Genomic DNA, 14,030 nt, shown 5'->3' on the forward strand with positions numbered 1-14,030 from the left:
TTAGAGAGGAGGGAAGAGAAACTAAAAGATATGTACTATGTACATATGTATGTGTATGTATATAATATCTATGTGGAAATTTTTATTCAAAATAGCCTTCCTCTGAAATTTAACCCTTTTTTGAATTTAAATTTTTGAGTTTTTTTTTTTAAATCCAAGAACATAAGAAAAGTAGACTTATACTTTTCACTGATGTGAAAGATTAGAAATAGCTCTTATTCCTATTTCAAGAGTCTAAGTCACTACCTTTCTGGTCCTCCCCTTTTCATCTTTGCTCATAGGTTACCTTGGTGCTAGCTGCTAGTCCTCAACAGGAAGGATAACAATGTGGTCTTCTGGCCCTGCTCCCATAGTTTTCAACACACAGATATTACTTACTCGTTAATTACTTTTGAACACATTTAAAAGTTTTTATCTTGAATATTAGGATTATGGTAAAATGAAAATTGAAGCCGTTTTATCCCTAATAATGCTTTATTATTAGGAAAGGGTAAATATATGTGAGATTGGGGGCTGGACTTGGTACAGGGTAAAACACAGCACTCTGTGAGGCAATCCCACATGGGAGGGTTCCTGGTTCAGATCTGGAGACCTTGCTGGGTATACCAAGAGAGTACCTGCACATGATCCAGGGCTGGCTGAAAGCCAGGGGTAGATGGCAATGCTGGGACTGTGTTGGTGCCTGTTTCTTTGACTCCGTCACAGAAGAAATAAACACATGCACACAAATATGTATATGTAGATACATATATATGAGATTGCTTTTTCTTTAAATTTCTAGAATATGTGTGTGTTCACCAGAGAGAGAGAGAACCCCTCCTCTCCAACCCCATGTCATGTGGTTATGCCTCAGTCCTTTTTTCTCCGTTTTTCCATCCTGTCAGGATTTGGGGTACATATACACAACCTCCCTGCATGTTTTTTCAAATTACTTTAGCCAAGATTTGAACTGCAGTCAGCCATTTAGGATCTGGTTCCATATGCACAGGACTTTAACCACAACAGCTACAGTGTAGCCCCAAAGTACTTTTTTGAAGGAGTTCTATTTCGTTTGGATTTCAACTTGTTTGTAGCTCCATTATATTCCCTCCTTTCGTTTTTCAGTCTAGTTTTTTTGTTTGTGTTTGAGTCGGTAAAAATCATTGTAGAATCATTATGTAATGACATCTTTCCTGTTACTGTTTCATCTCACCCACTATCTCTTGTTTTGCTTCTTTTTCCACTTAAATACTTGGCTCTTTCTACTCTTTTTGTTTGTATCCACTCCATGGATCCTATTAAGGCTTAAATACCGTCCGATATTTTGGTCTTTGCCCTAGTTAGACCAACAATATTTTAGGCTCCAACTCTGTATAGTTACATATTGTCAATTTTTTTTTTTAAGCTTTTTGCCATAGGACTCTTGTGCTCGCCAGAGAGAGGTAGTGAGAGGGAAAGTGAGAAATCACCCCCAGGGGTATGACCATGCTACAATCCCTTCTCCTCCCTTCTCTTGTTGGAATTTTGGGCATTTTGGGCAAGTATGCATAGGTTCTCGGAGTGACTTTCAAGCTGCCAGATCCGGGACTTGAACTGTGGTTGGTCATGTCAAAGTCCAGGGCCTTAATTAGTATGCTACCTGCTAGGCCCAGTTATATAGATTTTTTTTTTTTTCAGTGAACATGTTCCTCCCTTTCTACTTCATGCCCTAAATCTGAGCATTTATTATGATGTTTACCTTGGAAATTAAAGGTTTCAGGTGCTTAGTGAGAATGGAACTTTGTATTTGTTAATGGCAGAATGTTTCTTGAATTCTTAGACTATGACAAGAAGAGGAAGTAGTCCAGGCAGTCTTGAAATTCCCAAAGACCTCCCTGATATTCTAAACAAGCAGAACCAGATGCGCCCTGTTGATGATCCAGGTGTGCCGTCAGAATGGACTTCTCCTGCCAGTGCTGGGAGCAGTGATCTGATCAGCTCAGACAGTCATTCGGATTCTTTCAGTGCTTTCCAATATGATGGCCGAAAATTTGACAGCAAGTATCTTTTTCTATTTGAGTAGTATGCTTTGTGTGAACTGTTTTCTGTTTGATACTGACTTAGGTATAGTCATCATCATTTTCTTTTCCAATGTTATTTCAACAGTGGTTCCCACATATTTCAGTTTTACTTTTCAGTTGAAATTTCAAATGAAGTTCTAAGGAATCCCCTCAGGTTGGAACCACTTTATTTTACCAAACTAGAGGCATTTAAAAAAACAAAACCACTGTCCTTTCATAAAATATATATATAAATTTTTAAGAGAGATTTTTGCTATAGGGTGCACACACTTGCCAGAGAGACAGAAGTGAGAAATCACCCCCTGGGGGGATGGCCACCCTGTGATCCCTTCTCCATTCTCTCACGATTTTTGGCATGCACGCACACGTGCCCAGTGTGAATTTTAAATTGCCAGGTCCAGGACTCAAACCACTGTTAACCACGTGGGAATCCAGTGATGTAGCCATTACGCCATCTGCTGGTCCCAATAAATTCTATTTTTAAGACCAGAAGTGTAGACAGGAAAATAATTTGGGATAAACTTGACATTAAATAAAGGATAGTCAGGCTTATGAGTTACCCCTGTTTTGTGTTGTTGTACGGGAACTGCCGTCTGTTATCAGACAAGAGTATGATTTAAGGAAAAATGAGTTGGACCATATACATGTATCATTTTAAAAAATACAGTCTACTAGGAGGGTATAAAGTACTTGAAAAGTAGTGCATTACCAGCTGTCAGAAAAAGTTTCTATATAATGCTCTATCATGTGTTCTCTCTTTTATCAGTACTATTAATAGTCGTCTATGGAAACCTTTAAAATATGTTTCTAATTATAGTTCTCAAAGTGTTAACATTATTTATACTTGCCTGTGTGGTATGTAAATAGAATAGCTTCAGGGGAATGTTAATGCATGATCATTTTGCTGATTTAACTGTATCTCTTAAATATTTTTGTTTTGTAATTGGGACTCCTATACTAGCATTTCTTCTTCCTGTAGATTTTGGTTTTGGAGTTGACACTGGGATTGCATCCTCTGTTGATGTGGATTCAGCTTCTGGCCATCATCAGAGTGCTGAAGAACAGGAAGTGGCTAGTCTAACTACACTCCATATTGACTCTGAAACAAGCAGTCTTAATCAGCAAGCTTTCTCTGCTGAAGTTGCAACGGTTACAGGTAATGTTACTTGAGGAATTGTATTCCTGAAAAAATTTTTTTCAACCTTCAAAGAATTCATGTAGAATTTCGACAGGATTTAAGTATTACTTATTACTGTTTAAGTTTTTTGTTTTTTCCCCCCACTCATCTTCATATATCAGTAGAGGGGAAAAACTCTAAATAGTTTCTTGGGAGCAGGCAGGTGGCATGGTGATTAAGGGCATTGAACTCCTACATGGCTGACTGTGATTTGAATCCTGGACCTACAAGCTTGCTTTCTCACTTTCCCTCCCTCTCTCCCTCCTTCCCTCCCCCCCCCCCCCCTCTGTCCCTCTCTGGTCAAATGAAAATAAATCAATAAATAAAGTTAAATAAAAAGTACTTCTTTAAAAAAATAATTTCTTGACTATTCACGTGGGTAAACTACATGGGGCTCTCTGAATACATAATATTGTGTGCAAAATTTTGTATATAAATACATGGGCTAGAGCATTTTTTACAGTTATTTTTTAAAGATAAGCCAGAAAAGCTAATAAGTACTGCACTGTTATCATTCTCATTATTGTTCAGTTAGCATAGATATATATTTTTAAATATTTAATTTTGGGGGGAGGGGGAGGTTTTTGCTATAGGCGCATGTGCTCTCCAGAAGGACAGAGAGACAGAGACAGAAAGCGAAAAATTACTCCCCAGGGGAGATGGCCACACCTTAATCCCTTCTCCTCCATTCTCCTCTCGGGATCTTGGGCATGCACGCACATGCGCCCAGCGTGAGTTTAGGCCACAGGGTGCAATACTCAAACTTGGTCGACTACATGGGAGTCCAGCAACATAGCCATTATGTCATCTGCTGGTCCCCAAATATTTATTATATTTTGTTAATTATTATCATTATTTTTTAAATTTACTCACCAGAGAGAGACAGAGCGAGAGAAAGAGAGTGAGAGAAGGAGAATGAGAAAGCAAGCCACCAGGTCTAGTACTCAAACTGGTCAGCCATGTAGGAATCTAGCACCTTAACTATCATGACATCTGTTGGCCTAGCATAGATGTTTATAACTTTTTGGCAAAATATTCATTATAGAAATATAAAGCACACTGTCTAATAGAAGACCTTTGTCAGTGCACTAATATTCTGTATTTATATAGTAAATTAAGGTTTTAGTAAACTTTTTACATGTAGTCAACCAACCAAAATATGAGAAATGGGGACTAAGAAATCTTTTCATTTTAAATGCAGAGCCATTTCATCAGATGGTTATTGCAGTGATTAGAGTGAGCCTGAGCAGCTCACTCTGACCCATAGTTCACACCAGTTCTAGCTTTAGTTCACGGTCCCTTGATGGATAGTTATCCATTCTATCTTAAATATCAGTGAGGTGTGGGGGCCAGCAGGTGGTGTGGTTAAGATACCGACCTGTGGTTTGAGTCCCAGAACTGGTGGCTTGCTTTATCACTTTACCTCTTTGTCTCTCTCTGGTGAGTACACATGCCCTATAGTAAACTTAAAAATAATAATAAATCATTTTTTTCTTTTTTGGAGAGGCATTTTTTTGCTATAGGGCATGTGCGCTCGTCAGAAAGACAGAGACAGACAGAAAGCAAGAAATCACCTCCCAAGGGGGTGGCCACACTTCATTCTCCTCTCAGGATCTTGAGCATGCATGCACACGCGCCCAGTGTGAGTTTAAGCCACCGGGTCCAGGGCACGAACTGCGGTCAACTACATGGGAGTCCAGTGACATAGCCATTACGCCAACTGCTGGTCCCAAAAAATAATTTTCAAGAAGGAATTAAAAAATTTATCAGTGGGGTGATTTTTGCATCCTGTGGTTGCCTGGAACTTGCAAAACTTAGAGCAGTGCTTTCTACATCTTTGAATTAGTTACTCATCTTTCCTCAGCTAATTCAGACAGAATTAGGTTAGAAAGGCAGGAAAATCTTCTGTTTTTATATCTTGCCACTTTTTCTGCCAGAGGACAAAAACTTTTGACTGCTCCCTGTTGTAGAATGGGACCTGAGTGGAGGAAAGGGACCAACTGAATTATATCCATAGTCCTATCATCACAGGATTTAAATTACCCAAAGGGAAGGTCAGAGAAAATATTTTATAATGCATAATACATTATATGTAATATCTCATAAAATATATTACAAGTAATAATATAAAATTATTTAAAACCAGTTCTTAAAAATGAGGTAGAGGGCTGGCAGGTGGTGTGAAACAAACTTAAAGAATTTAGCATTTTAATTACTCACCTTGGTACTAGCAGCACTCCACTAGGCCATTGCCAGGTGTTGGATACAGGATTAATTTATGCTATACGTTATTGCAATCAGTAAGAGCATCTGCTGTGTGCCAGATACTGTAATAGGCATTAGGCGTACTACAGTATGCAACAGATACAATCTCTGTTCTTGCAGAGTTTATATTTCACTGAGAGATATTTAAAACTGAACAGGCAGTTTTAAGTCAGTATGGTAACTGGTATAATGTGGAGGTGAAAAGTTCAGGCAGAGCATACAGTAGAGACTTCCTGTTCACACATGGCAGGGTCAGCGTTTGCTTCTTGGGAAGCAGTGTCTAAGCTGAAAGCTGGAAAAAATAAAAATAAATAAAAAGGAGTGGGACCAGCAGTTAGTGTAATGGCTATGTCACTGGGCTCCCATGTAGCCGGCCGCGGTTCGAGTCCCGGACCCAGTGGCTTAAAACTCAAGCCGGGCGTGTGTGCATGCATGCCCAAGATCCCGAGAGGAGAACGGAGGAGAAGGGATTGTGGCGTGGCCATCCCCCCTGGGGGGTGATTTCTCGCTTTCTGTCTCTCTGTCTGTCTCTGTCTGTCTGGCGAGCGTATGCGCCCTATAGCAAAAACCTCTCCAAAATAAACCCAAAAAGGAGTTAAGCAGATCTATAGGAAGATTAGGGCTCTATGTAAAGGAAAATTTTCTGGAAAGAACAGAAGTATAATGTGTTCCAATAAATTTAAGTTGTTCAGGGCTAGCAAGTGGCATGGTGGTTGGGCCTCTGGACTCCCCACGTGGCCAACTTATAGTTTGAGTCTTGGATCTGGCAGCTTGCTTTCTCACTCTCCCTGCCTCTTTCTCTTTGGTCAAATTAAATAATAGTAAATATACTGTTGAAAAAAGTTTAAAAGATGTATGTTGTTTATTGTGAATGACTTAGAACATAAAAGTTCTAGGTGGATTGTGGAGAGATAAAGTTGCAGAAAGACGTGAAAAATCATACTAAGAACTTTGGGCTTATGCTAAGGCCAGCTAGGAGCTACTGAAGAATGTTAAGTGAGGGAATAATACGATCAGATTAAATTTTTACATCTTTTTGCTGCCTTGTGGTGATTGGATTGGTAGGAAGGAGTGGGCACATTGTGGAGAAGTAAGGCTGTAAACACTGTAAAGCAGGCTAACAGTGGCATATAGTGCAATAACGAGTAAGTGCAATTTTTGAATTGCCCCAAGTCTAAAGTAAGTGAAACAGAAAAGTAATGGGTCAGAATTTTGGTATCTGGACCAGGAACGGGAGTAGACATTCTCAGTCTAATGGTTCCTGTGACCCAGCATAACCAGTTCAGAGTTTATACAGACCCCTTAGGTAGACATGAGATGAGACTCCTCGGCATGAAAGCTTGGATAATAGTATAAATGTATTGATTTCTTTGGCTACTTTATACCTATTTTAGTTTTTGATGTTTTAAATTTATGTTTTTTGGTAGGTTTTAACCATTACATCTTAGAAAGGGTATTGAATATATTCATCATGGTGATTTTATGAAATTATATTTGCAGGTTCAGAAAGTGCTTCCCCAGTCCATTCAACTCTGGGATCCAGGTCACAGACACCTTCCCCTTCCACACTGAATATAGATCACTTGGAACAGAAGGATCTACAGCTTGATGAGAAGCTCCATCACTCTGTTCTTCAGACACCAGATGACCTAGGCAATATTTGAAAATTATTTGCCATTTTTCCTTTTAGGGCATTAGTGTCAGGAGATCTTAAATGTGTATTCAACTCAACTATGATTATTACGATCTTTTGGACTTTGCTAAATCTTTTGAAAATTTGTTGCTTTAACATTTTTTTCTTGTTTTTAAAGATTTATATTCTGATTTTTACTCATATTATTACAGTTAATTACACTCCCAGAATTAGTGATTGCATTGTTTTTGTGTATTGTGTTATCATTATTGATAAACTATTTTTTCCTAAAATGAGAAGTAGCTAATTTGACATCATTATTCTGAAGAACCTGCTGACTCACAGGAGAAAGTGGTACTTTTACCACCTATCAATTAGCGTACAGTGAAAAAATTTATCAAATCAATAATTTTTTAATTGATTTTGATTCTGCAAGTCTATTAACTAAATTTAATTAAAATGTTGTTGGTTTAAATGAAGTACAGGCTGAATATCCCTTACTTGAAATGCTGGGAACTAGATTAGAAATGTTTTGGACTTTTGATTTTTTCAGTTTTTGGAATATCTGTATATACATAATGAGGTGTCTTGGGGATGGGCCCCAAGTCTAAACACAAACTTCATATATGTTTCATATATACCTTGTACACATAGCCTGAAGATAATTTTATATAATATTTTCGTTTTACAGATTTTGACCACAACCTCTCTCTTGAGGGTGAGGTGTGGAATTTTCCACCTGCTTGCTCTTTAATGATGTAAAATTTGGTTTGCTTTACTTTGAGAAAGATGTTGATTTATCACTGTAGTATGAAGGTGCTCTAGAATAGAGGGGCATTAACAATAATGGTTAAAACTGCAGATTTTGTTTTGTTTTGTTTTACTGGCTTTACCTCAGAAGCCTTTTTCTTTTTTATTTTTGAGAAAGTAATTTTTGAGTACCTTTATTGTAATATAATCTTTTTCAAAAAGTTTTTTTTATGTTTTTGCCATAGGGTGATTGTTCTTGCAAGAGATAAAGAAAGGGAAAGTGAGAAGTCACCCCCCCTCAGGGGATTGCTACACTGCCATCTCTTCTTCCTTCTCAGAACTCTGGGGACTTTGGGCATGCACATATACATGCTTGGCATGATTTTCAAGTCACCTGATTCGGGACTTGAGCCATAGTCAGCAGGGTATAAGTCCAGTGCCTTAATCACTACGACTCCTACTGGCCCCAGTACAATAAATTATTTTATACTTGCAAAGAAAAAAAAGTTAAGTATTAGGAGTAAAGGATATACATGCAGTAAGAAAGAGTGAGGTTACAGTAGACTATCAATATTTTGGGATATTATCAAGCATGAAAAATCATAGGTTTATGATTCTTTTGGTCTCCAAAAGTTTTTAGTTCCCCAAATATATTGTATATATATGTGTATATAAACAAACACATACATACATATATATTTTTTTGAGAGATTTTTGCTATAGGGCTTGTGTACTTGCCAGAGAGACAGAGAGAGACAGAGAATGAGAAATCACCCGCCATGGGAGACTGCCACACTGCAGTTCCTTCTCCTCCATTCTTGTCCCAGAATTTGGAGCATGCATGCACATGCCTGATGTGAGTTTCAAGCCACTGGGTCTGAGACTCAATCCATGTGGGAGGGCGTCCAGCTCCTTAACCACCATGCCATCTGCTGGCCCCACCATGTATATATTTTATTTATTTATATATATTACCTTCAATATATAAATTATGTAATATGTATATTTTTATAATATATAGTTTTCTTTGGAAGCTTTAATTACAGAGAAATAGGCTGTAATGGCTTCCTACATGATCTGCCTCGGGCCCGAGGTTTTCTATTAATTTGATGATATAACCTGAAGTAGCTATTAAAGTTACAATATACACTTATAAATTTGATGTTTATGTTAAACATAAATTTCTCCATCTGGTACCTGCAAAGTGAGTGGTAGTTTCCTCCTTAGATAAATCTAGATAGAAGTACTACTGAATAAGTGATTATTGACATAATAAAGATTATGAACTGGCAAGGTTTCAACCTTATTAGAATAAAAACACTAATGTACATTGACATTTATTTTATTCACTTTTCTGGATATTTAAGATTGTTAATTTAAGTTGACAATTTTTAGATTTTTGTGGTCAATTCTGAAAAATTACTAACACTATTGTATTGCTTTCTTTTGTAGAAATCAGTGAATTTCCATCTGAATGTTGTAGTGTGATGGCTGGGGGTACTCTCACTGGATGGCATGCTGATGTTGCTACTGTCATGTGGCGAAGAATGCTAGGCATTTTGGGAGACGTCAATGCCATTATGGATCCCGAAATACATGCTCAAGTTTTTGATTACCTATGTGAACTTTGGCAGAATCTAGCTAAGGTAAAAAAAAAAAAGAAAGAAAAAAAAATGATATAAGGGGAGAAGGAAAGAAAAAAGCATTAAGAAATTAGAAGAGTCCTCAAAGAATATTGTCACACATATACTCTTACCTCTTGCTATAGATCACCTGGTGCCCAGCATAGTGAAGTCACTTAACCATTATTAGATATCTAGTTAATGGGAGAAAATGAATTTTAACTTTAGAATAACACTGGAAGAGAGAACAGCACAAACTGGAAGAGAGAATAGATTTCATGAGTTTGTTACTTTTTATTTGAAAATTACAGATAAGGGATAACCTGGGCATTTCAACTGATAACCTGACCTCCCCTTCTCCACCAGTTTTGATTCCTCCACTGAGAATTCTTACACCTTGGCTTTTTAAGGTAAGCTTACCATATAAAATATTAGGTTAAATTTTCATCTGGTAAATCTTAAACATGTCGATTAAAATTTTAACTATGGTATAGTTTTGAGCAGTTAGTTTTTAAATAGTGTGATTAGGAAGTCATTAGGCATTGTATCAAGAGGAGAGTGAGCATGGTAGAACAGCATGCTTTGTTTTTATTTACTTAAAGAAAGTGAATATAGGAAAGTATGTGTTTACTGTATTTAAGTAAAACATAAACCTTGAATTATGACACAGTATATGCTATGTACTTTTAGAGATTTAATTATTTTAAGTATTATTTGATACATTTGACTCATTTGAAACAGCTATGGTTATTTATACCTAGTTTTTGTCATTTTGGAGGTTATCAATAGTTTCAGTAATCCTAACGTTTAGTTTATTAAAGAAATTGAGCCAGGGCCAGCAAGTGGTGCGGAGGTTAACATGCTAGATCTCATATGGTTAGCTTTGCATTTCAAGTCCCAGACCTGGCAGTTTGAGAATCAAGCTGGTGTATGTGTGTGTGTACCTAGAATTTCAAGAGGAGAATGGAAGAGAAGGGATTGCAGCATGGCCATCCCCCTGGGGTGTGACTTCTCACTTTCCCTCTCTCTTTTCCTGTCTCTCGCCAGTGAGCACAGGCACCCTATAGCAAAAACTTAAAAAAAAAAAAAAAGAAAGAAAGAAAAAAAGAAATCGAGCCAACATAGCATTAAGTTAAAAACAAATATATTGCTTGCTATATTCAGCTGTTTCAGTAGTTATCAAATAACATTTTTTTGACTGTTAAAACTGATCTTTTAATTTTAGGCAACCATGTTGACTGATAAATATAAACAAGGTAAATTGCACGCTTATAAACTTATTTGTAACACAATGAAAAGAAGACAAGATGTATCTCCAAACAGAGATTTTTTAACACATTTCTACAATATTATGCATTGTGGGTTACTTCATATTGATCAGGTAAATATATACCTTCTAAAAAGTTGTTTTTATCAATTTATCTTTGATTCTTGATTCTGTTTAACTTCTCATTTTTAAGGTGTAAAATTAAAACTACCCCTCTAGGTCATAGTTTATAGACAGTTAACTTTCATTTCATGACCTTATTTGTTCTTAAAACATGGTTGTAAAAAATCAAGCTATTGTACTGGGAATTGAATTAGTATTCCTCCAGCTTTAATGTTACGCCAGCCAGTTCACTTTTTTTTTTTTCCAGTTCACTTTTTGAAGAAATGAAACTATTCTTTGCTTAGGTTGACAGCATCTTTTTTTAATGTCCCCAATGTACATATTTTTAGGCAATTTGTAATTGATAACTTGAGGAATAGAAGTTTGCTCATCTAATCATGTAGGAGTCAGAGGTTTGTTTCCATTCTGAGAATCATCACATCACATTTTCTTATTACCGTCAATTATGTTGTCACAGTGACAATGACATTGACTTGACATCTGTATCAATTACAGTCTTTAAGTAGTCAGAAATATGACGGAATGTTACCTCCTTAGTCTTGTTCATAAGACTAAGCATTGTGGGAGGTTGCACGTCAAAGTAATGTAAATATTTTTATGCTAATGGTTAAATTTTACTTGCAATTCATTTAGAGAGAAATACATTAATATTAAAAGAAGATAATTATACCTCTTGTTCTAAAAAATGAAAAACCTTTTTGCATTTATTTAAAATAACTAGTGACATTTACCTTATAAATATGTCTTAAAATGACACGCTAATTACTAGAAAAAGAGCCTTTGTTTAACACAAGTCAGATTGAGTAATATAACCTAACACGCTGCATTCTCATGGTAAATTTTAAAGGCAAAGTGAATGAAAAGCCAAAGTTAAAATTACATTATCAAAAGTAGCTGGGTCTAGATTTCTGACACTAAATGTCTGTTATTGAAGGACTTCAATTTATCTAAAATAGAGACTGTCTCCAGTTGCCACATTGCATATGGTCATGTGTGTTCAGAGATGAAAGTTATAGCACAGAAACAACCAGGTGGCAGGAGAAACTCTCTACAGTTCAGTTTTATAATACGTAGACCTTTATTTTTAACATTCCACAGCAAAGAGACTCCTTTGCTCTCCTATGTGAAAAAAAATGCTACTGTTTATGTCAGTTAAACAAATATAATTTTAGTTTATATTCCTTTGATAGAGTATAATACTAAACAGATTATTTGAGAATTAAAATTAGTCTTTTCAACTAGTCAGCCAGTTTATAGTAATTACTTTTTTTTTATTATTTCAGTATTATCTATTTTTGAAGCTACTGATTAACTGATAACCAAGATTACATAAGTGATATTCTTATTCCCTTTTTCCCCCTATTTCAAGGATATTGTCAATACAATCATCAAGCACTGCTCACCTCAATTTTTTTCACTTGGTTTGCCTGGTGCCACAATGCTTATTATGGATTTTATTGTAGCAGCTGGAAGAGTGGCTTCTTCAGCTTTTCTCAATGTAAGTTTTTATTGCCTATTCTTCATAATTAAACATTCCTTAATTAACCAGGACTCAACTAAGAAAACAACAGATGGAGAGAACTATTGCTGATAAATATAACAAGTTGATGTTCAGAAAAACTTAACACTTTAGGTGATTTTGATTGCTTCTCACCTATTAAAAAATGTAAACAAGGAATTCTAAAGAGTAAGGAAACACTAAAATCAGTTGATGATTTTACTAAAGAACTGTAAAGACATATCTGATAAGCAAAGTAGAATTTAAAGTTGAGGAGATCTAAGGAAATAGAAGGAGGGAAGAAAGTAAAGAAAGGACAATGGGCTATACCAAAAGAAAACTAATAAGTAGTGGTGAATAATCATTACACAATGTATATGTATAGCAGATCATCACATTATTTACTTTGAATATATTCAATCTTGTTTGACAAATCTTTTTTTTTTTTTTTTGGAGAGGTTTTTGCTATAGGGCGCATGTGCTCACCAGAAAGACAGAGACAGGCAAACAGAAAGCAAGAAATCACTCCCCAGGGGTATGGCCCCATCACAGTCCCTTCTCCTCCATTCTCCTCTTGGGCTCTTGGGCATGCACGCACACTCGCCTGGCATGAATTTAAGCCACCGGGTCCAGGACTTGAACCATAGTCAACTACATGGGAGTTCAGAAACATAGCCATTACACTAACTGCCGATCCCAACAAATAAATATTTCTAAATTAAAAGGAAGAAAGGAAGAAAACACTTGTGAGGTAGGGATATCATGAAGGTTTCATTGAAAATATATATGAATAGGTCTCTGAGAGATTAGTAGTACTTGTATGAAAAATTTAGATGAGAGAAGGTACTCCAGGCAGAGGTAAACAGACATTAGTAAGATATAGTCAAGGAATGACACATAATAATACATTTTGTTTAGATGCTGTTGGATTGTTGAAAAAGTCATGATACATTTTTGCGTATAAAACATAGAAAAATACGTCATGACTTTTCCAACAACCCAGTGGTTAATCTGTAATACTGTCGGGACCAGCAGGTGCTGTGGTGGTTAAGGCGCTGACATAGCCAATCAGGGTTCAAGTCCTGAATCTGGTGGCTTGCTTTCTCACTTCCTCTCTCTTACTCTCACCCTCTGTCTCTCTCTGGTCAAATTATAAAATGAATGAATAAATAAAATAAATAATTATTTTTTAAAAATCTGTAATAGTGTTGTCATGGACAGAAAGGTACTTTAGATTCTTGCTACCCAGTGTGTGGTCTGCTCACCTAAAACCTTGGCATTATCTGGACACTTACTAGAAAGGTTGAAGCTCATAAGCATCTCAGACATATTGAATCAGAACCTACATTTCAACTAGAGCACTGATGATTGGTAAAATAAAGCATTAGTTAAGATTGATAAGCACTGCTTTGGACTATATCTCTGAAGACTATGAATGCCAAGGATAGGTTTTAAAGCTACATTAAATGAACAACTAAAAAATTTGTAAAGAGTTATTTATTTAATTTTATTTATTTATTCATTTATTTTAATTTGATCAGAGAGAGAGAGAGAAAGTGAGAAAGCAAGCCACCAGGCCTGGGACTCGAACTATGGTCAGCCATGTGGGAGTGTCCATTGCCTTAACCATCATGCCACCTGCTGGTCCCCTTTAAG

The 14,030-nt window shown here is 36.4% G+C and overlaps 1 protein-coding gene across 4 annotated transcripts in view; it reads left to right on the plus strand.

Moving 5' to 3' along the window:
- Positions 1–14,030, plus strand: part of RALGAPA1 (Ral GTPase activating protein catalytic subunit alpha 1) — a 223,837-nt gene that overhangs the window by 92,707 nt on the left and 117,100 nt on the right. For all 4 annotated transcript variants that reach the window (XM_014589290.2, XM_027773395.1, XM_006152371.3 and 1 more), the window contains 7 exons: positions 1,799–2,015; positions 3,019–3,195; positions 6,982–7,134; positions 9,317–9,510; positions 9,798–9,896; positions 10,712–10,867; positions 12,246–12,374. In XM_014589290.2, coding sequence (XP_014444776.1) covers positions 1,799–2,015; positions 3,019–3,195; positions 6,982–7,134; positions 9,317–9,510; positions 9,798–9,896; positions 10,712–10,867; positions 12,246–12,374 — 1,125 coding nt within the window. The remainder of the gene's footprint in view (positions 1–1,798; positions 2,016–3,018; positions 3,196–6,981; positions 7,135–9,316; positions 9,511–9,797; positions 9,897–10,711; positions 10,868–12,245; positions 12,375–14,030) is intronic.

The sequence above is a fragment of the Tupaia chinensis genome, unplaced genomic scaffold, assembly GCF_000334495.1.
Source record: "Tupaia chinensis unplaced genomic scaffold, TupChi_1.0 Scaffold000350_1, whole genome shotgun sequence".
Classification (NCBI taxonomy): Eukaryota; Metazoa; Chordata; class Mammalia; order Scandentia; family Tupaiidae; genus Tupaia; species Tupaia belangeri.